Here is a 20630-nt window from a genome sequence, read left to right on the forward strand (position 1 = left end):
AGGTACTGTAGTGCTGCAGATATTATCTGGCCTAATAATCTTGTTCTCCAGATGAAAGAAGAGATGTTTGCTTGATACAGACCTCAGTAAATATCACCATTTAAATGATCTTTCCTACTAATCGTATTGCATATCATATCCTAATCACAGTTTCAGTCAAAATAATTGCAATATTACTTTCTTTTTTTTTTTTTTTTTACCAGATATTGTGCAGCCCTAGTGAATAGTATCAATAAGGGTATCAGTAAGTATCCATATCATTAAGCTGGATAGGTATTGATATCAGTATCAATACCTATCCCTGGGCTGAACCAACACTGACTCAAGTGACATCACTTGAGGCCATTAATCGGATTTCATGCAGCTCCCTCCAGAGCAGGGGTGCCCAATACGTCGATCGCGATCGACTGGTCGATCGCAAAGGCAGTGTGGGTAGATCGCATGCCATTCAACAAGAAAATTAGATGTTAGCCTATCATCCATCCCCAGTATGGCATTTGCCACTTGACTGACGTACAGGGCAGCCAGTGTGAGACATAGCCGCGGGAACATATTCTCAGCAGGAGGGGGCTGAGAAAAAAAAAGCTCTGCGCTGCACTCGCAACTCCCTGCATTCATAATAATGATTAAAAAATACCCGCACAGTAATTAAGACTGCAAAAATCTGTCTGTATAACTGTCCATGGTGCCGATCACCTCGTCAACCATAAACAATTTGTCACGGCTGCTGTCCATGTCACTGTGGTGCTGAACTCTGTGTGTAAAGGCGCCGTGTGCTGCGCGACGGCAGCATTAGAAAAGAAAAGTGTCTGACCGGCGTCACACAACTCCAAATGTGGCTTTCCTCTCCGGGTTGGCGCTGATGAAGCTCCTCATTAGGCTGCCAATGTCCAGACTGTCCAAAACATCTCCATGAACATGAAACAAACAACGCGATCGCCGTCCTCAATATAATGGAGCCATCTCCATTTGCTAAAACAGCTCGCACTGAATGACCGACAAAATGTTTCTTTACCAAATGACCTTCCCGGAAATGTGAAGCTAGTTGTTTGATGCGGTGCCTCTGAAATACTCGCATTTTGACCTGGGACGTTAGCTTGAGTTGCAGGTGCACAGCTGATGTCCCGGTCCCGGGGGTCACAATCTGGGGGTGCTGCTGCTGTCTTGATCATTTTCGGGGTGGGTGGACTGGGCTGTGAGTCTGCCTCCTCATTTTTAATGTAGGTAGATCATTTTGACTTGGTCATTTTAAAAGTAGCTCGCAAGCCGAAAAAGTGTGGGCACCCCTGCTCTAGAGCCTCAAAATGCTTTGTTTCACTTCATTTATTTTGATCATTTCAAAGCCAGTTTCACAAAACAGATGATACACTTATACAAACAACTTGTGTATGTTTCATGATCAAAAAGAGGAGCAGGAGGAAGATGAATGTTATATTACCTGCCCCTTTCTTAACATAACATAACATATATACAGATGGTGTAAAGGAGCACGGAGCGTGCAGTGTAGGTGATGCTGGACAGCGACTGAGGCCTGGGGAGAGAAGCTCTGCAGGTTCACTGATTTTATAACTGAACTATAGGAGGACACACATTTTTAATTTCTCTGACTGTGTGAAAATATGATAAAAGCATAACTAGTAACTAGTAAAACTTACTCATTTAAGCTCATGTAGGAATTTAGTGCGGCACACTGCACTGTGCTTAGTTAGGGACAGATCTAATAAATACTGTATCCAACTATATCTAAAATCTAAAACAGTATCTAGTCCATGTCATGATGTGGATATAATATCAAGATTCTGTCCAGTCCTAACCTGAATAGAATTAGTCATACACAACCCACAATGCACTGCTCTGTGTTCTTGTCTGCAGAGTCGTCTGTGCGTGATGCTCAGTCCTCACAGCAGGAGGCTCTCCTTGCAGCACTGCGCACCAACAGAGCCGTTCTCTTGGAGCAGCTTCAGAGTGACAGCAGTTATGAGGAGGTGAGGAGGCTGAGGGAGGAGGTGATGGCGGCAGCAGACTGGTTCTCCAGCGATACTGAGGACGCCACATGGTGCTTTGTCCAGGAGTGCCTCCTGCTGCTCCTCACCTTAGCACGACACCTTTCTGCTGAACTCAAGCGCTTCCAGCAGACTTCTGCTCCCTCTGCAGCCAAACTGCGCACCCCTGAGATGGCTCCGCCTCTCCCTCCCGACGTCCTCAGTGTCTCCCAGCAGAAGATGTTTGGAGCTGCTCTTCAATTTGTGGTTTCTCTGGGGCTCTGCCCCTACCTGGCTCCTGGAGTCGGGGTGCCACTGAGTCGCAGGTCCGCGTTTGGAGCCGTGGTGGAAAAGCTCATCTGTGTTGGGGCGGTGCCAGCGGTGGGACGCCGCCTTCTTACCACCACCAACGTCCTGCTGCAGTTGGCAGAGCTGTCATCTCTCGCCACGCAGGTGTTCACACGCCATCTGGGTGATGTGATGGCAGCGCTGTGCCAGCTGGGCTACCAGCCTCACCGGGCAGAGGAGGAGAAGGTAACATGTGGATATGGAGTTGTTCTTGTGCAAATAAAATCATCAGCACTCACTAATGAATGTTTTAATGCAGCACAGCAGCCAAATAACAGACATGTTTCAACCTGTGGCTTTCCTCAGCATTTTAAGACATTTGTGTGTTTGATTCTTATTAAACACTAGCTGGGAACCTGCTGGTGATTAAAGTCTGCATAAAGAAAAGAAAAGGTTTTCAGTCTAAACACATTTTACATGTCAGAGAACATGAAAACATGAAAACATTGAGCACTGATCCGCATTCTAACATAAATTCCACAAAGGCACTCGTTTGCCATGTTTTCTATTTGTAAACACTACCTTAAAGCAGAGAGAACTGCAGAAATTGAAGAAACGGATTAGCCACAACACTCATGTTGTAACATGAACACAAAATAGTAAACTTATACTCTCAGCAATGCATCATGGGAAATTATGCAAAGAACATCAGCTGCACAGGATAATGACATAAACCAGAATCCTACAGAGATCTACAATCGTTGAATGATGCCAGGACAGAAGTTGCATTACACAAAACATTTGTGCCGTTCAGCCTCATGTAATCTTACTACTACTACTACTATTACTACATTAATAAATAATCATTAACATCAAGGAAAAAGCTGGTAGCTGTATAGAATTGGTTTTGGTAGATCCAAATTCAAATGTTGGAAGATGATCAGAACTGAAAAAAGTGGATTTATACAATTAATTTTAACCCCTAACAATGAAAAATACAGTTATGTGCATATGTTCTCTCCTCATGTTGTAGAACATCTGTGTAAATGTGTATATTTTCATCAAAAACAGCACAATCAAGAGACAAATTGTAAGAAAAGAAAAATTGTAGTAACATTTCAAATATATATATATATATATTTATTAAATGCTTTTTATGCATGCAGTCAAGATGAATAAAAAGCATCTGTTTTTGTTTTTCTTCTTGCAAACTGTGTAGATGCGGGAGCTCAGTGCTGAGGAACGTCGAAACTGCAGGGAGGCCCTCAAAAACCTTCTAGGAAAAGTCTACCAGCCAATCGTCATCAAGGAGCTGCTGATTCTCCAAGGTGGACCCAAACAGGTGGTGGAATTTTGGCAGTGACAGCTGGATAAGGAGTGATAAGAGTGTGATTTTTATTTGATAAATATTTGAAAGATTTTAACAGTGTCACAAAATAATGAAGGGATGATTCCCGCAGACAACAGGGACCAGAGCTGCAACAATTAATTGATTATTAAATTAATCGCCAGCTATTTTGATAATTGATCAATTGGTTTGAGTCATGTTTTTAAAGAAAAAAAAAGTTAAAATTCCCTGATTTCAGCTTCTTAAATGTGAATATCTGCTGTTTGCTGTAAACTGTATGTCTTTGGGCTTTGGACAAAACAAGACATTGACATTGAGGACATCATTTTCTATGGACCAAACAAGTAAATAATCGATAGATTGATCGATAATGAAAAGAAATACTTGAAAAATTGGAAATATACTGGAAAGATTTTTCAACTGACAAGATTGTGACAGGATTATGTAATCAATGAATCGAGAAAATAATCAACAGATTAATTGACAAGGTTTAGTTTTCCATTCAGATTTCTCGGTTTAGACGATTGTAAGACTCACTTGTGTTTTAAACCTGCTGTCCTCGGTCCAGTCTGCCGCAGCGGGAAGCTCCAGTGGTTCCAGCAGCAGGGCAGCTCTGGGATCAGCTCCTGCCTGGCTGAGGCGTCTGTGTGGTCAGCTGCTGTCTGAGCGCCTGATGCAGCCTCACGGTGTCCAGGCTGTAGTCAGAGCCATCCTGGGGGGAGGAACAGGTGAGGAGGACGGTAGGGAATGAAGGAAGACTGCAGGAAGGAGACTCAGATGTGACATCATGATCAATTAATCAGTCGTTAAGAATTTGAGCAAGTAAAGTATATTATATGTGTTTAATATGTAGGTTTTTATGTCTTTATATTAGAGCCAGATTGATATATCAGATCAATATTGATCTGATCACAGCTATATTTGTCTATATCAGTATCAGTGTGTAAGTTGTCCGATATGCGCCTATATAAAACCTTTTTTTTTTTTTACAGAACATGATGCTGATTGTGTTTATTTGTCACCTTTATAATGGAGTGCAAATTGTATCCAGTATGTATTCAGACTAAAAGTGTGTCTCTGTCCTGCAGGGGACGAGTCAGACTGGAGGAAGTGTGATGGTGTGGCCAAGATCCTGGTGACCTGTCCTCAACAGTCTGCCTCAGCAGACAGCTACTACAGAGAAGTGTGTCCTCAGGTGAGCTGGATGCACAAACACACGGATGCTAGAGCTTTTCCTCACAGCACCAATGTGTCAGAATTAAGCAAATTGTATTAAAAATAATGGAAGTATTTTGAATGCGAGGATGCATCACCATGATCCTTTACACATCCACACAGAGTGTGCACAAATCCTACACAAGTGTACATGTGTGCATCTCTGATGACATATCATAGTCATTTTATGATTTAGTGCAGTAAATATATTACAGATGTCTACTAAAGGGATAGTTCACCCAAATTCACTTCCATTCTTTGGAAGATTCTGCAGCACTGTTTTCCTGTGAAACTCCAGCAGTGTTTTGTGACTAAAAAACTAAACCCGACCTTCGATCAGCATGAGGGTGAGTAGATAATGAATAATGAATGAATTTTCATGTCTGGGTGAACTATACCGTCAAGTGTGTAACTGCATGGGGCGCTTGGATAGCTCAGTTGATAGCGCGTGCGCCCCATGTATGGCCTCCCGCCCATGGCCCTTTGCTGCGTGTCTCTTTCCCCATTTCCTGTAACTTCCTCAGCTGTTCTGTCATTAAAGGCCAAAAAAAAAATATTAAAAAAAAGTATGTAACTACATTCTCCCCGCTGTTTTAAGACTGTGTTTGCCGCACTGTTGTTGTTGTCTATTGGTTTGTATGGTCTTGTCTGCTCTAAAATGAGCTTTCATTGGTACAAGGTCTCACTCATTCCTGGGTCGAACTCCAGGCTCTGTGTGTGTGCTTGGTTTTGTATTTAATGGATAATTCAGGTTTGTTACAGTTTGGGTGTTATTTTATGGACAGCTGGGAACACCTGCAACGTCACAAAAAAAAGAGTCAGATGGGGCAAAAACACAAGCAGTCAAGAGATACAACAGGAATTATTACGGACATTTCAGATGTGCTCACTTTCAGGTTGACCTCCAAATAAATTGGTTCAGATAATTTGGATAAACGGCGGCTTGTTTCCCATCTGTGTGATTGGCTGACTACTCATGTTGCCTTGCTCACAAGTCCAAGATAAGATGAGATAGAACTTTATTAATCCTGGAGGAAATTCATGCACCAGATTGCTCCAAAATTACAATAACAATAGAGCATCCAATAAGTGAAATAAAATATAAAATAGAAAGTGTACAATGAGTAAACATAAAGAAACAGTGCCTAATAGACTAACAAAAGTAAGCTAAATCGAAAAGAGACAGCACTGTGTATTAAAGCATGACATTAATCATAATAGAAAAAAATAATATTGCATATATAAACCTAGGATATTGAATATTGCACATGATGCTGAATATAACATAACCTGTGATATTGAAAAGAAGTATTGCAAAAAGTATTTAAAAGTTTTATATTAAACATAATAGAAATGTACAATTGCACATGATGATGAAGTAATTTCATAAATTTTTTGCTGTTGTTGTTCAGATCCTCAACCTCCTGCACTTTCAAGACAAGCTGACGGCGCAGCAGTTTCAGCGTGTGGCCACCAGGGCGGCGCTCTCCATGGTTCAGGAGAAGCCCAGCTTTGCTCAGCAGTACCTGCTCACTCCTCTGCTCACTCCTCTCCACCGCTGCACCTCTGCCTCCAGTCAGTAACACGCTCACCTTCTGTTTCGGTATGAGTAGAAACCTTGTCACAGACAGCAGTCAGGTACAAACAGGGCTGAACACGGTGGTTCATGTGTGTGTTTTCCAGACGAGGGTCATCCCCAAACTGCTGTGGAGGAATCAGAGCTGACCCGTTGTATTGAGGACGTGTACAAGGTGAGGACATCTGCAGGCATCCACTCAACACTGTAACGATGCACCTCAAATTAAATTATTATTATTATTGTTAATTGATAATTAAATTAATTGCCAACTATTTTGATAACCAGTTTATTTAATTTATGAAAAATCCAAATCTCTGGCAGTAAACTGAAAATGGGTTGTCATGGATAAAACAAGACATTTGATGTTTTCTTGGGATTTGATCGACATTTTTGATCATTTCATAATTTTTATGGGCCAAACAACTAATCAGTTAATTGAGGAAATAATCAACAGATGAATCAATAATGAAAGTAATCATAAAGTCTCTGAGTTTCTAAGTCTACAAAGATCCTGTGATTTGAACTGAAATCATGAGAAAATCCTGCGAGAGTTTCACAAATCCTGGGGTCCCTTCTAGAAACAACCAGCAGACGCCAAGTGACACAACACAAAGCGCCACTGCAGTAATGGTGGACCTGCTGGACAGCAGAACACACAAAGCAGCTGCTGCATTTGTCTAAATTCAGTAACACTGACGTTCCTCATCTAACTGTTTTTCTTCCTCTCTGTAATCCTTATCACGCCTCTCACATGGCGTTTTTTGCGTCTCTGCCCTTGTGTCTCCCGTTCTGTCAGATCTGGGTGGTTGGAAACAGTCCGTCAGCTCCTCTCCTCAAAGCTCTGGAACAAGTTCTCCCTGTTATCTTCACACTCTTCTGTTTCACTAAGCAGAACGTCTCACACCTACGGTAATGTTTCCTCTGCCGTGTTTTGGACTGTAGCTGTGCATCAACGACAAACCATATAGATCTGAGGTTATTCTGACCATAAATAAAGACCAGCTGAAATGAAAATGCATTTTTTGCCCTTTGAGAGAAAAATAAAAAAAAAATGTACTTTGGAAATGTAAAGACCAAATAATATAATAAAAGATATTCCTTTGTTAGTCCCACAGCAGGGGAATTTTCAGTGTTACAGCAGCAATCCAAATATGAAATATAAAAAAAACATGAACAATTCAAACGAGGAAATATAAAAATAGGAAAAATATGCAGTATAAATAGACTCAGTAGTTGAATTTACACAATTGCACTGAGGGAATAATAGTATTTTATTTAGAATGTTGATAATACACCTGACTGAAGTATTAATATTGCACACTGAGCGATAATACACAGAATACATTAGTTGTAGTTAATCAGATGTAAATCAGAGCACTGATTGTTTGCTCTGTGCTGCACAGCGCCCCCTGTCAGGAGATCCTGCTGTGGTACCTGAGTCACACTGAGGCGTCTGCAGCTCTGTCAGCGCTGAGGAGGCTCTCAGGCCTGCAGGGACAGGAGGACACTGGGGCAGCGGACCTCCACTTCTCCCCGGGCAGCGACGGAGGAGTCAGACTCTGCTCCAGAGAGAGCTGCAGGTCGCTCACATGTTCTCACTGTCTTAACTTCACTGTTTTGTTCAGGCAGTTTTATTTATCTCATTCCTTCTTTGCTTCTCTTTTCTTTTGAGATGGCGTCTGTTTCTATAACTCCATCTGTCTTCTCTGCTGTCGTCCCACAGCGATGAAGACGATGCTCTGTATGAGAAGCTGTCAGGGGAGCAGTGGAGGCTGGAGTGTCTGATGCAGCTGGTGGCTGAGCTCAAAGGCTCTGACCTGCCAGGAGACTTCTTCCTGGAGCTGCTGCAGGTAAGAACACACAGACTCGCACCTGCAGAACGTGGTTCAGTCTTCTGTGGAGAAGGTAACTTCATTTCATCCGCTCCCCCTTCAGGAGCTGACCAGCTGGGCTGCTGCAGAAGAAGGAGAGAAGGAAGACGAGCAGGAGTTGGACGTGTCGGCCATGACGCTCCTGGAGGTGGAGCAGCAGTTGATGGGTCGAGCTGCGAGGCGAGGCCAGAGACTGGCTCTGCTTCAGGTGTTGGCTGTGATGGTTGAGTCTCTGCATCATTCTGTGGTGCTGAGAAAAAGCACGCAGGTGAGTGGAGAATAGGGATGTTACCATACCAGAAATTCAGTAATCAATTCCAATACTAGTGAATTCATGATTCCCGTTCTTGCTCTTGATTTACCGAGCCTGCCACAAATCACTGTCAAGAGAGCATGTTGTCATGTCTGGAAAGTCATGCAGAAGTGATTTCTGCTGTTGCTTTTCTCTCATTCTCTCCCTCTTTTTCCCCTTCTTATTTTTACAGTTCATTTTTATCAGAATAGTAGTGCACATCTGTTGGTCTATACCCGGAGTGGACAATTATTTTTCACAGAAGGCCAGATGAGAAATTGATCAGGCTGCCGTGGGTCAGACACAACTGATATAAGGTCCTAATAATGGCCAAATCTCTAATAATAGAATGGTCAGAAGTGTTCTACATACAGCACTTCTACTGTTGGTCACACTTTCTGAATTGCTATGTTGAATTGTGGGCTAATACTTTGTTGGTAATGTCCACAACTTGATGTTTTACAGTGAACCATGCAGGCTGCAGACAGGTTGGAAAGACAGTAGCAGCAAACGTAGAAGAAGAACAAAACATGTATGTACAGCACTGAGTGAATAAAGTTATAGTTTAATATAAAAGATACAGTTCATTATCATTACCAATGAACACAGCACTGACCCCTTTCAAAATAAAGGTCTGATTACAGTTTGATGGTAGGCAAAATGCTGTTGACTGTCCTTGCTAGATTTTAAATTTTTGTCCTAGCAGGCCACATGAAATCTTTCAGAGGCCTGCATTAGCCCCCAACCTCATTTTGACCACGTCTGGTCTATAATGAATTCTTTAGCCTGGTGTTCAGCTGCACAGTGTAGAAAAAGAACAGAGTCCGCAGTCTGAAGATTGAACCTATTTTGTGGTTCTTTGAGCATCGATCAGCTGAGCTGACAGAGCGCACTGGATGCGCTGCTGTGTGAACCGCTGTGTGTGTGTGTGTGTGTGTGTGTGTGTGTGTGTGTGTGAGGGAGACAGAGAGGGGGAGAAGAAGGTAGATGGGGGACTATTACATGCCGACTTTCTGGGAGTCATTTAAACTCACTCTGACTGTTGTTTTTGACTTGACCCACCTGTTGTGACCCGTGGTATTTTCTACAAAGTCGCTCTGAACCTTGGCCGCCCCGTGGGTTAACTGGGTCAATCTGCACATTGCTACTTTTTCTTTTTGGCGAGTGGAAGCGGAGCTGTTGCTGCAACTGCACATGTTGCTATCTTACACTTGTAATTGTTGCTCAGTGCTGGTAGGCGTTCTTCTCCTTCCTCTCGCATTTAACAGCAGACTACAGGACTAGTAAGTGTTCATGCGGTCCCTGTCATGTCCAGAAGAATTGCATCTCTGGTGCCTATAGTACCATAAATAATCAGAGTGTTGGATTCTCTGAACTCCTCTCATCTCTGAAGAATTTTGTGAACCCACATCCTTTCTTTTTGTAACATAGTAATTTGTTCTACTGGCAGTATTCAGTGGATGGCACAAAACCTAAAAAAATATGCTGTAGAGGAGAAGTGCTCTATCTATAGTCTACCTGACCTGGTTGTGACGGCCTCTGTGTCCCAAATTTGTATTGTGTGGTTGTTTTGTTTAAGACTTACATTTAATGAAACAGATTATGTTGCAGGGCAATGCTGCACTTTAATGTTGAAAGTGCTCTTAGTGTGACTTCCCTGAAGTTTCACGTCCCTTCCTCTCGGTCATCCTCCTGGGACTGCATCTGTCCTTCTCCAGCACATTTTAGAATCCGCCTGTGCTCCTCTGGGAGTCATTGTAATGGAAGCAGGCCACGTTGAGTCATGCTGCCACACAAAAATAGCCCATTTGCTTCATTTCTGGGAGGGTTCAGGGGGGTGGGGTGGGAAGAGTTGTCTGGTTGTCTGGCTGCTAGCGTCGGGCCAAACAAACATTCCCTCACAGATTAAGAAACGTCTCCGATAAACTGGCCTCACTTGACTGATAATGTCTTATTTTTAGATGTCTTACCTTTGGATGTCTTTATAAGGACTGAAAGTTCTCTGAGAATTTCCTGAAAAGCTTTGAAAAACATGTCCTGCTGCTTATTTCCTCTTACATGTTGCTCTCGTTTCTACGAACTTCACTTTGAGGTTCAACTTTTATATTAAACATATTTGAGCCCCTGACTCTCTTTCTCTTTATTTATCCTTTCTCCAGGTGGTGGACTTCATAGTGTCCCTGCTTCAGAGGGCCTGTGTGGGTCTGGATAAGTCCACTGGTCAAAGTCTTGAGAACCCGGTAGAGAGCCAGACGCTGAGCATGGGGATGGGCCTGGTGGCCACTCTGCTGTCTGGACCTCAGGTACACACAGTGTGTAGTAAACTCAACACACCAACATGTCGCTCATTAAACACTGACCTTCTGATGTGTGTACAATACTGGAGGTGAAGCAAACAATTTTACATATTCATCAAAACACCTCATATATGTGTTGAATGCGTTTAATTAATTTTGACTGTGAGTGAGTGTGTGAGTGTGTGTGTCAGTGATCACTGGACCTACAGCTTGTCTGCAGCTAATCTCGAATACTATTGGACCAATCAGCCTAATTTTTTTCATGCACATTCATGGGTGTATCCTGAAAGACCTGTGTGATTCAGAATTTTGAAAAAAAAAATTTATTAGTGACTTTTACGCCTTTATTTTTTTCATAGCCAAAGTCATTATGTTTTGAGGGTAGTGTGTTCTTGACAGCTGATATCTCAAGAACACATTGAGGGAACTGACACAGTGTTTAGGTGGTCAAAGGTCCAGATGACCTCTCTATTCACATTTTTGGCAGTAGCTCAAGAATTCATACAGTAATTATGACAAAATTACACACATGTATCTAACAGGATAAAGTAATGAGGTGTTGACATTTTATATCCAAAAGGTCTATGGTCACCTTCACTGTGACATCATAATGTTCAGCTCTCTATCAGTCCTCTGTCCGCTAAAAAAAAGTAGTCTCTAAGTGAAGACAGCATGTTTCTATCAGGACATTATTCACTGGAGTCACACATGTATAGTGAGAACTGCAGCCCTGGCTAGTGGCACTGATAAAACCTTAGAGGCAACAACAGTTGACTGGCATTGTGCATGAATAAAATATTGATAAATATTTTAACCAACTGCTATTTCTGATGCTGACTTGCAAGGGTTGCAACGTTTAATCATGTAGTCGACTAACTACGCACATCCCTAATTAGCAGAGCTGACTTTTGAAATTTAAAAACTGCTGTGTGTACTAAACCCATGAAGGTGTCATGTTAGTGTGACTGTGTTCCACAGAGAAAAAATGGTGTCTGAGCAGTAATTAAAAAAAACCCCATCAGCTTCAATTATTCAGTCTGTGCCAAGAATCAGTGTTTATGGTATTACTAGTTGCCTCAACTTGCTATATTGATGATCATGTTCTTAGTAGGATCCAGTGTCACCAGTAGCTGCTGTCAGCCGTTCAAAACACAGAACACTGACATCCCATTTTGGCAGGTGTGCTGGTACAGTAAGTACTGGGTGTCTGAAAGCATGAAAAGTGTTAAAAGGTACTGTACGTTCTACAGGGTTTCCCCCGGGACGTTACGTGTTCAGCACATCCTGCTCTCACCTAATCATCTTCACCTTATGTTAATATTCCAGCTCAATGCAGAGGACTACTACTCTATGTCGAGGCTGCTCCCACCGCTGGAGACGCTGTCTCAGATGCATACTGACGTGGTCATCCAGGAGCTGGCGTCCAACCTCAGAGCTGTCATTGCCACTCATGGCGCCTACCGACCTGAGAACCTCAACTCTGCTGCTGCTGCTGCTGCTGCTGCTGCTCAGCCCTCCACAAACCTGACTTCGAGGAAAAAGCAAAAGATGCAAACTGAAGCCAAAAGCTCACACAGCAGTCCTCGGTCGTCTCCCCTGCACAGTGATCCACCCAGCAACAGCCAGATCAGACCGCCGGTGTCCTCTGCGGGGTCTGCAGCAGGAACACGTCCAAAAAGTGGAGGGGGGACCTCTGGCACCAGTGACCCCCACCCGCCGACCAAAGCCTTTTCTGATTTGCTGTCAGAGGCGTGTGACCCAGACGTGCCAACCAGAGCGGTTGCCCTGAGGGTCCTGACCCAGATGGTGCAAAACAGAAACCCAGAAGCTGTCCAGGCCCAGGAGAAAGTCTTCATGGTGGGTGACTGGTTATTTACTTCAGCGTTTTTGTACTTTGTTTTAGCATTATTTTTCTAAAACTTGCAAAATTTTTTGTCCCTCCAGGGAATTGTGATGTTGTGATCCCAACCAATCCCTGTGAATTCTGCACAACCTTGCAATTTTATCCAAACTCTGCAACTTTTCTGCAGATTTGACCAATCAGTGTTGCTTCCTGTGAGTTCAACCAATCATAGAAGCCCCCCATGCAACCATCACACATCAGTGTTTTGTGATTTTCTTTAGTATTTTTCATTTGTCACAATTACTGAAAAACAAGATTTGTCAGTATTATTGACATTTATCGGTGCCCTGTGGACTTCAAATGTAGCTGAGTATCCTACAAATCCTTTGTTTTTTAATGAATTCTGCACAAATTTTTCTTGACCCATCAACTTCATTGCAAAAATGCCTAAAAACATTGTATTCATCACATTTTTTTTTATAAAAGCTGCTGTGAAATCTGCCATTTAAGGCTGCAGCAATCCCTTGAAAAGCCTGTGAAATCCTGGAGGGACTGATTTAATGTTAGATATGTACACAGATACAGGCAGAGCCTCTTGTCTGTACTCTGCATTCATTTTGTTGTATTTGTGCATGTTTCCTGAAAACGTACAGCTACAGATGAAACAGAGCAGTACCTCCAGTAGTCATGGGGGTGGGACAGTGTAGCAGTGTAGCCAATAGTTCAAGCAAGACACGACCACAGGACATGATGAGGAAGTTCCCACGTATTTAATGTCCACACAGACCACAGCTGTCTACAACACTGCCTCCACTCTTGTCTCTTCCTCAGGAGGTTCATTATTACAACCTCCTCCAGCGTCACCATGTTTGTTGTTGTCAGAAACTTTTGACTGTTCTTCTTCGGGGTAACTTATGACTCTGAGCAGCACCCTCTAGTGGATGTATTGCTTAACTTCAGTGCCAACGTAAATGATGCATGAAGTACGTGGGCAGTGAAACAGACGGATGGTAAAGTGAAGGGGAAATATACAAGACTTTAGTCATGAATTTTAAGAAACAGATAAGCTAAACGAGTATTAAACAGTGGTTGAAAGAGTACTGAAAGTCTGCACTCAAGTACAAGTACTGTTACATTATTAAAGTATTACTCAATTACAAGTAAAATTAAAGCTGCAAGCAGCGTTGGACGGGCCCGAGCACCCCCGCGCCACTCGGGGGGGCCGGCCACCGCCGCCCACCGGCCGGACCCGCCCCGGGCGGAGAGGACACGCGTCGCCGCGGCCGTCGGACGTCGCCCCGAAGCCACGGTCCGCCCCGAAAACCAAACGGCTCTCGACACCCACTCGCCCCCGTGCCGATGCAGGGACGGGCGAAGACCTCAAGTGCGCACAAATGACCCACAAACTGTCTCCGTACCGCTCCCGTGGTGTGATTTAAGTGTCTGTAAGAGGTGACAGTAAAATGTAACCCAAAAAGACACCATTTACACCGTGTTTTCAGCCTCATTGTCAACTGTAGCCTCTGAGACTGGAAATGCATGCACACGGCTGAAGCTGGTACACAAGCTCTATCCCAAGCGGCACAGCTGCAGCCATAAAAACACTGTTTCTCCTCTATGTCCAAGTGCTCAGACATTTTCTTCCTTTTTGAAAGTTTGCTAAGGAAACTCTATGCATAACAGGTCACTGTTTCTGAGAAAAACTCTGTCTGTTGTCTGAGTGGTTTCCAGGATTAAATCATTCATGCAGCATGGAGACATTTGTGGGCTTTTTGTGTTCATTTTTTCATTATAAAACTGATCACTCTTCACTTCAATTGCACTGGATGTCACTATGGTTTTGTTTCCTGTTGAAACTCAGGGAGTGTCTTGTGAACTGGAGATCTTCATCCATCCTCACATCAGCACAGGAATGAGTAGATATTGAGTGCAAGTTCATTTTAGGGTGAACTCCTTTTCAAAGGAATTCACTGTCATTTCATGCCCCCAGTATTACATTGCTGTGTTCAGGGCATGCCTATTATCCCACATGTTAAGTTTGATGCAGATTGGTCAATTTACACTAAACTTACAGCAATTTCCTGTTTCATGGCGAAACGCCAAAATTCAGCGCCACGCCACAGCCACAGTGTTTAATGCTGACCAAATCTTTTAATAAGTTTTAATTACACACTTGTCTAGATGCTCCAGGCCAGTGTTGAAGTAAATTGAAGAATTTTTGTAGGAGGAATTAGTTAAAATAGGTCATGTGAAAAACGCCAAAATTGAGCACGAAATTCAAAATTGCCGACTTCCTGTTGACTTTAGCCTATGGGTCCAAGAGGCTTTTTTGTTCATCTCCCTGTGTTACATATGTGTACCAATTTTCGTAAACATCGGCGAAACTCACTATTTGCGGCGCCGCACGTCAAAGGGCGTGGTCAAGCCATTTGGCCACGCCCATGTACAAAACTCATATCACATGTTCAGACTGGGACTGTTAATGAACATGTAAAGTTTCAGGCAGTTTTGACCAAGTACAGGGAGGCTAAAGCCACTTCCTGTGTTTTGGCGAAACGCATTAATGGGCGTGGCCAAGCCATTTGGCCACAGACATGGACGAAACTCACACCATATGTTAAGAGCCAGACTGTTAACAAACATGTGAAGTTTCAGGCAGATCAGACCATGTACAGTCCAGTTATAGCAACTTCCTGTGTGTTGGCGAAACATGGACCTTCGCCACACCGGCAGGGCCACGCCGTTTCACGAGACGCCCTGGTCTTCATGATGTAGCATCATCATGGTCTTAAGGCTTTTCAGACCAGATTGGAGTTTGATATGGTCAACGTGGTGGGAGCAGGACCTCAAACAGTAAAACAAGTCATTTCCTGTCGCCAAAAGGGGGCGCTATGAGAATTATTGAATATTTTCATATAGGCCTGTTCAGGGCTGGACTATTATCAGACATGTGAAGTTTGGTGCAAATTGAACCATTTACACAGAAGTTATAGCAAAAAATTAAAAAATTGAATTCATGGCGAAACGCCAACATTTGCCGCCCCACTATGGCCACGCCCTTCAATTTGAAGAATATCTTTCAATAACTTTTGCTGAGAGTGTAGTGCAGAAGGTAGCCAGCGAATTTGAAGCCGTTCTGATCCTTTGTCTAGGAGGAGTTCGTTAAAATGCGAGACAAGTGAAACGCCAAACTTAACAGGAAATTCAAAATGGCGGACTTCCTGTGGGGTTTGGCCTATGGGTCCAAGAGACTTTTTTGTGCGTCTGGGTGTGATACACATGTGTACCAAGTTTCGTGCACGTCGGTCAAACGTGGCGGGGGGGCTGCTGTTTAAAGGGCGTGGTCAAGCCGTTTGGCCACGCCCATCGACGAAATTAATATCATACGTTCAGACCGGGACCTGTCATGCACACATGAAATTTCATGCTGATACAAACTTGCACACAAAAGTTATTGATGAATATGTCGTTTTTTCGGGCCGCGGTCCTTCGCCGCTCTCTAGCGTCGACACCCTTCGCCGGACCGCCACGCCCTTCAAAATGTAGCATCCCCCACTTGTTAAGGTCATCCTCACCAAATTTGAGCTAAAAATAATGAATGCATTTGGAGCAGCATGTCAAAACCCGGAAAAAGTCATTTTCTGTCACCACCAGGGGGCGCTATGACAGTTATGGAATATTTTCATATATTTGTGTTCAGGCCTGTACACTGATCATACACATGAAGTTTGGTGCAGATCTGAACATGTACCCCAAAATCATAGCCATTTCCTGTTTCATGGCGAGACATCAAAATTCGCCGCCACCTGGAGCGCAGGCCCTTTATCAAAAACGTAAACCTTCAATAACTTTTGATCACAAAGTTGTCTAGATGGTAGCCAGCGATTTTGAAGCTGATACGACGAATCGTGTGGGACGAGTTCGTTCAAATACGACACGTGCGAAACGCCAAAATCGGCCGCGCCGTCCAAAATGGCCGACTTCCTGTAGGGTTTAGCCCATGACTCCAAGAGGATTTTTTGTGCGTCCCGATGTGTTCTATCTGCGTTACAAGTTTCGTGCATGTCGGACAAACATGCCGTCGGGGCTTGTCTATAGATGGCGCTATTGAGCCATTTCGCCGCGCCCATTTTCGAGACCCTTAAAATACGTAATTTTTCGCCGGGACTGACGCGCCCGCCAAATTTGGCGGCCCTACCTATATGGCAAGTCCCCCAAAAATGCGATTAAGTATTGTGAACGAGAATAATAATAATAATTAAAGCTGCAAGCAGCTGTGACCGGGCCCGAGCACCGCCGCGCCACTCGGGGGGGCCGGCCACCGCCGCCCGCCGGCCGGACCCGCCCCGGAGCGGAGAGGCCACGCGTCGCCGGGACCGTCCGACGTTGTCCCGAAGCCACGGTCCGCCCCAGAAAACCAAACGGCTCTCGACACCCGCTCGCCCCCGTGCCGATGTGAGGATGGGTGAAGACCTCAAGTGCACACAAATAACCCACAAAATGTCTCTGTACCGCTCCTGTGCTGTGATTTAAGTGTCTGTAAGAGGTGACATTAAAATGTAACCCAAGAAAAAGACACCATTTACACCGTGTTTTCAGCCTCATTGTCAACTGTAGCCTCTGAGACTGGAAATGCATGCACACAACTGTACTGGAGATCCTCATCCCTCCTCACATCAGCACAGGAATGAGTAGCTATTGAGTGCAATTTCATTCTTAGGTGAACTACTTTTTAAAGGAATTCACTGTCATTTCCTGCTCCCAGTATTACATAGATGTGTTCAGGGCATGCCTATTATCACACATGTGAAGTTTGATGCAGATTGGCTCATTTACATTAAAGTAATAGCAATTTCCTGTTTCATGGCGAAACGCCAAAATTCGCCACCCCGCTACAGCCACAGCGTTTAACGCTGACCAAATCTTTTAATAAGTTTTAATCACACACTTGTGTAGATGCTCTACACCAGTGTTGAAGTCAATTGAAAAATCTTTGTAGGAGGAATTAATTAAAATAGGTCATGTGGAAAACGCCAAAATTGAGCACGAAATTCAAAATTGCCGACTTCCTGTTGAATTTAGCCTATGGGTCCAAGAGACTTTTTTGTTCATCTCCCTGTGTTACATATGTGTACCAATTTTCGTAAACATCGGCGAAACTGACTATTTGCGGCGCTGCACGTCAAAGGGCGTGGTCAAGCCATTTGGCCACGCCCATGGACAAAACTCATATCACATGTTCAGACTGGGACTGTTAATGAACATGTAAAGTTTCAGCCAGTTTTGACCAAGTACAGGGAGGCTAAAGCCACTTCCTGTGTTTTGGCGAAACGCGTTAATGGGCGTGCCCACGCCATTTGGCCACGGACATGGACGAAACTCATACCATATGTTCAGAGCCAGACTGTTAACAAACATGTGAAGTTTCAGGCAGATCAGAGCACGTACAGTCCAGTTATAGCAACTTCCTGTGTGTTGGCGAAACATGGACCTTCGCCACGCCGCCAGGGCCACGCCATTTCATGAGACGCCCTGATCTTCATGATGTAGCATCATCATGGTCTTAAGGTTTATCAGACCAGATTGGAGTTTGATATGGTCAACATGCTGTGATCAGGACCTCAAACTGTAAAACATGTCATTTCCTGTCACCAACAGGGGGCGCTACGAGAATTATGGAATATTTTCATATAGGTGTGTTCAGGGTTGGACTATTATGAGACATGTCAAGTGTGGTGCAAATTGAACTATTTATACAGAAGTTATAGCAAAAAATGTAAAAATTGAATTTATGGCGAAACGCCAACATTCGCCGGCCCACTATGGCCACGCCCTTCAACTTGAGGAATATCTTTCAGTAACTTTTGATGAGAGTGTAGTGCAGAAGGTAGCCAGCGAATTTGAGGCTGTTCTGATCCTTCCTCTAGGAGGAGTTTGTTAAAATGCGCGACAAGTGAAACGCCAAACCTAACAGGAAATTCAAAATGGCGGACTTCCTGTGGGGTTTGGCCTATGGGTCCAAGAGACTTTTTTGTGCATCTGGGTGTGATACACATGTGTACCAAGTTTCGTGCACGTCGGTCAAATGTGGCGGGGGGGCTGCTGTTTAAAGGGCGTGGTCAAGCCGTTTGGCCACGCCCATCGACGAAATTAATATCATACGTTCAGACCGGGACCTGTCATGCACACATGAAATTTCATGCCGATGTGAACTTGCACACAAAAGTTATTGCTAAATATGTCGTTTTTTCGGGCCGCGGTCCTTCGCCGCTCTCTAGCGTCGACACCCTTCGCCGGACCGTCACGCCCTTCAAAATGTAGCATCACCCACTTGTTAAGGTCATCTTCACCAAATTTGAGCTAGAAATAACGAATGCATTTGGAGCAGCATGTCAAAACCCGGAAAAAGTCATTTTCTGCCACCACCAGGGGGCGCTATGACAATTATGGAATATTTTCATATATTTGTGTTCAGGCCCATACACTGATCAAACACATGAAGTTTGGTGCAGATCTGACCATGTACCCCAAAATTATAGCCATTTCCTGTTTCATGGCGAGACATCAAAATTCGCCGCCACCTGACGCGCAGGCCCTTTATCAAAAACGTAAACCTTCAATAACTTTTAATCACAATGTTGTCTAGATGGTACACGGCCATTTTGAAGCGGATACGACGAATCGTGTGGGACGAGTTTGTTCAAATACGACACGTGCGAAACGCCAAAATCGGCCGCGCCGTCCAAAATGGCCGACTTCCTGTAGGGTTTAGCCCATGGCTCCAAGAGGCTTTTTTGTGCGTCCCGGTGTGTTCTATCTGCGTACCAAGTTTCGTGCACGTCGGACAAACATGCCGTCGGGGCTCGTCTGTAGATGGCGCTATTGAGCCAATTCGCCGCGCCCATTTTCGAGACCCTTAAAATACGTAATTTTTCGCCGGGACTGACGCGCCTGCCAAATTTGGCGGCCCTAGCTATATGGCAAGTCCCCCAAAAATGCGATTTATTTGTCATCACGAGAATAATAAGAATAATAATAATTCCTTTGATTTCAATAGGGTCCTCGCACCGGTTCGGTGCTCGGGCCCTAATTAAAGCTGCAAGCAGCTGTGACCGGGCCCGAGCACCGCCGCGCCACTCGGGGGGGCCGGCCACCGCCGCCCGCCGGCCGGACCCGCCCCGGGAGCGGAGAGGCCACGCGTCGCCGCGACCGTCCGACGTCGCCCCGAAGCCACGGTCCGCCCCGAAAACCAAACTGCTCTCGACACCCACTCACCCCCGTGCCGATGCAAGGACGGGCGAAGACCTCAAGTGCGCACAAATAACCCACAAACTGTGTCCGTACCGCTCCTGTGGTGTGATTCAAGTGTCTGTAAGAGGTGACAGTAAAATGTAACCCAAAAAGACACCATTTACACCGTGTTTTCATCCTCATTGTCAACTGTAGTCTCTGAGACTGGAAATGCCTGCACACAGCTGTACTGGAGATCTTCATCCCTCCTCACATCAGCACAGGAATGAGTAGATATTGAGTGCAATTTCATTCTTAGGTGAACCACTTTTGAAAGGAATTCACTGTCATTTCCTGCTCCCAGTATTATGTAGATGTGTTCAGGGCATGCCTATTATCACACATGTTAAGTTTGATGCAGATTAGACAATTTACACTAAACTTATAGCAATTTCCTGTTTCATGGCGAAATTCCAAAATTCGCCGCCACGCTACAGCCACAGCGTTTAAGGCTGATCAAATCTTTTAATAAGTTTTAATCACACACTTGTGTAGATGGTCCACTCAAGTTTTGAAGTCAATTCAAACATTTGTGTAGGAGGAATTAGTTAAAATAGGTCATGTGGAAAACGCCAAAATTGAGCACCAAATTCAAAATAACTGACTTCCTGTTGACTTTAGCCTA

The 20630-nt window shown here is 44.2% G+C and overlaps 1 protein-coding gene across 1 annotated transcript in view; it reads left to right on the top strand.

Moving 5' to 3' along the window:
• The window catches only part of tango6 (transport and golgi organization 6 homolog (Drosophila)), a 224728-nt gene that overhangs the window by 844 nt on the left and 203254 nt on the right, over positions 1–20630 (top strand). The window contains exons 2-13 of the mRNA XM_084734287.1: positions 1873–2516; positions 3490–3612; positions 4187–4346; positions 4707–4813; positions 6246–6408; positions 6517–6584; positions 7209–7321; positions 7816–7992; positions 8136–8262; positions 8348–8551; positions 10735–10878; positions 12199–12729. Coding sequence (XP_084590413.1) covers positions 1873–2516; positions 3490–3612; positions 4187–4346; positions 4707–4813; positions 6246–6408; positions 6517–6584; positions 7209–7321; positions 7816–7992; positions 8136–8262; positions 8348–8551; positions 10735–10878; positions 12199–12729 — 2561 coding nt within the window. The remainder of the gene's footprint in view (positions 1–1872; positions 2517–3489; positions 3613–4186; positions 4347–4706; positions 4814–6245; positions 6409–6516; positions 6585–7208; positions 7322–7815; positions 7993–8135; positions 8263–8347; positions 8552–10734; positions 10879–12198; positions 12730–20630) is intronic.

Source organism: Lutjanus erythropterus, chromosome 13 (genome assembly GCF_056507025.1).
Source record: "Lutjanus erythropterus isolate fLutEry1 chromosome 13, fLutEry1.hap2, whole genome shotgun sequence".
Taxonomy (NCBI): Eukaryota; Metazoa; Chordata; class Actinopteri; order Lutjaniformes; family Lutjanidae; genus Lutjanus; species Lutjanus erythropterus.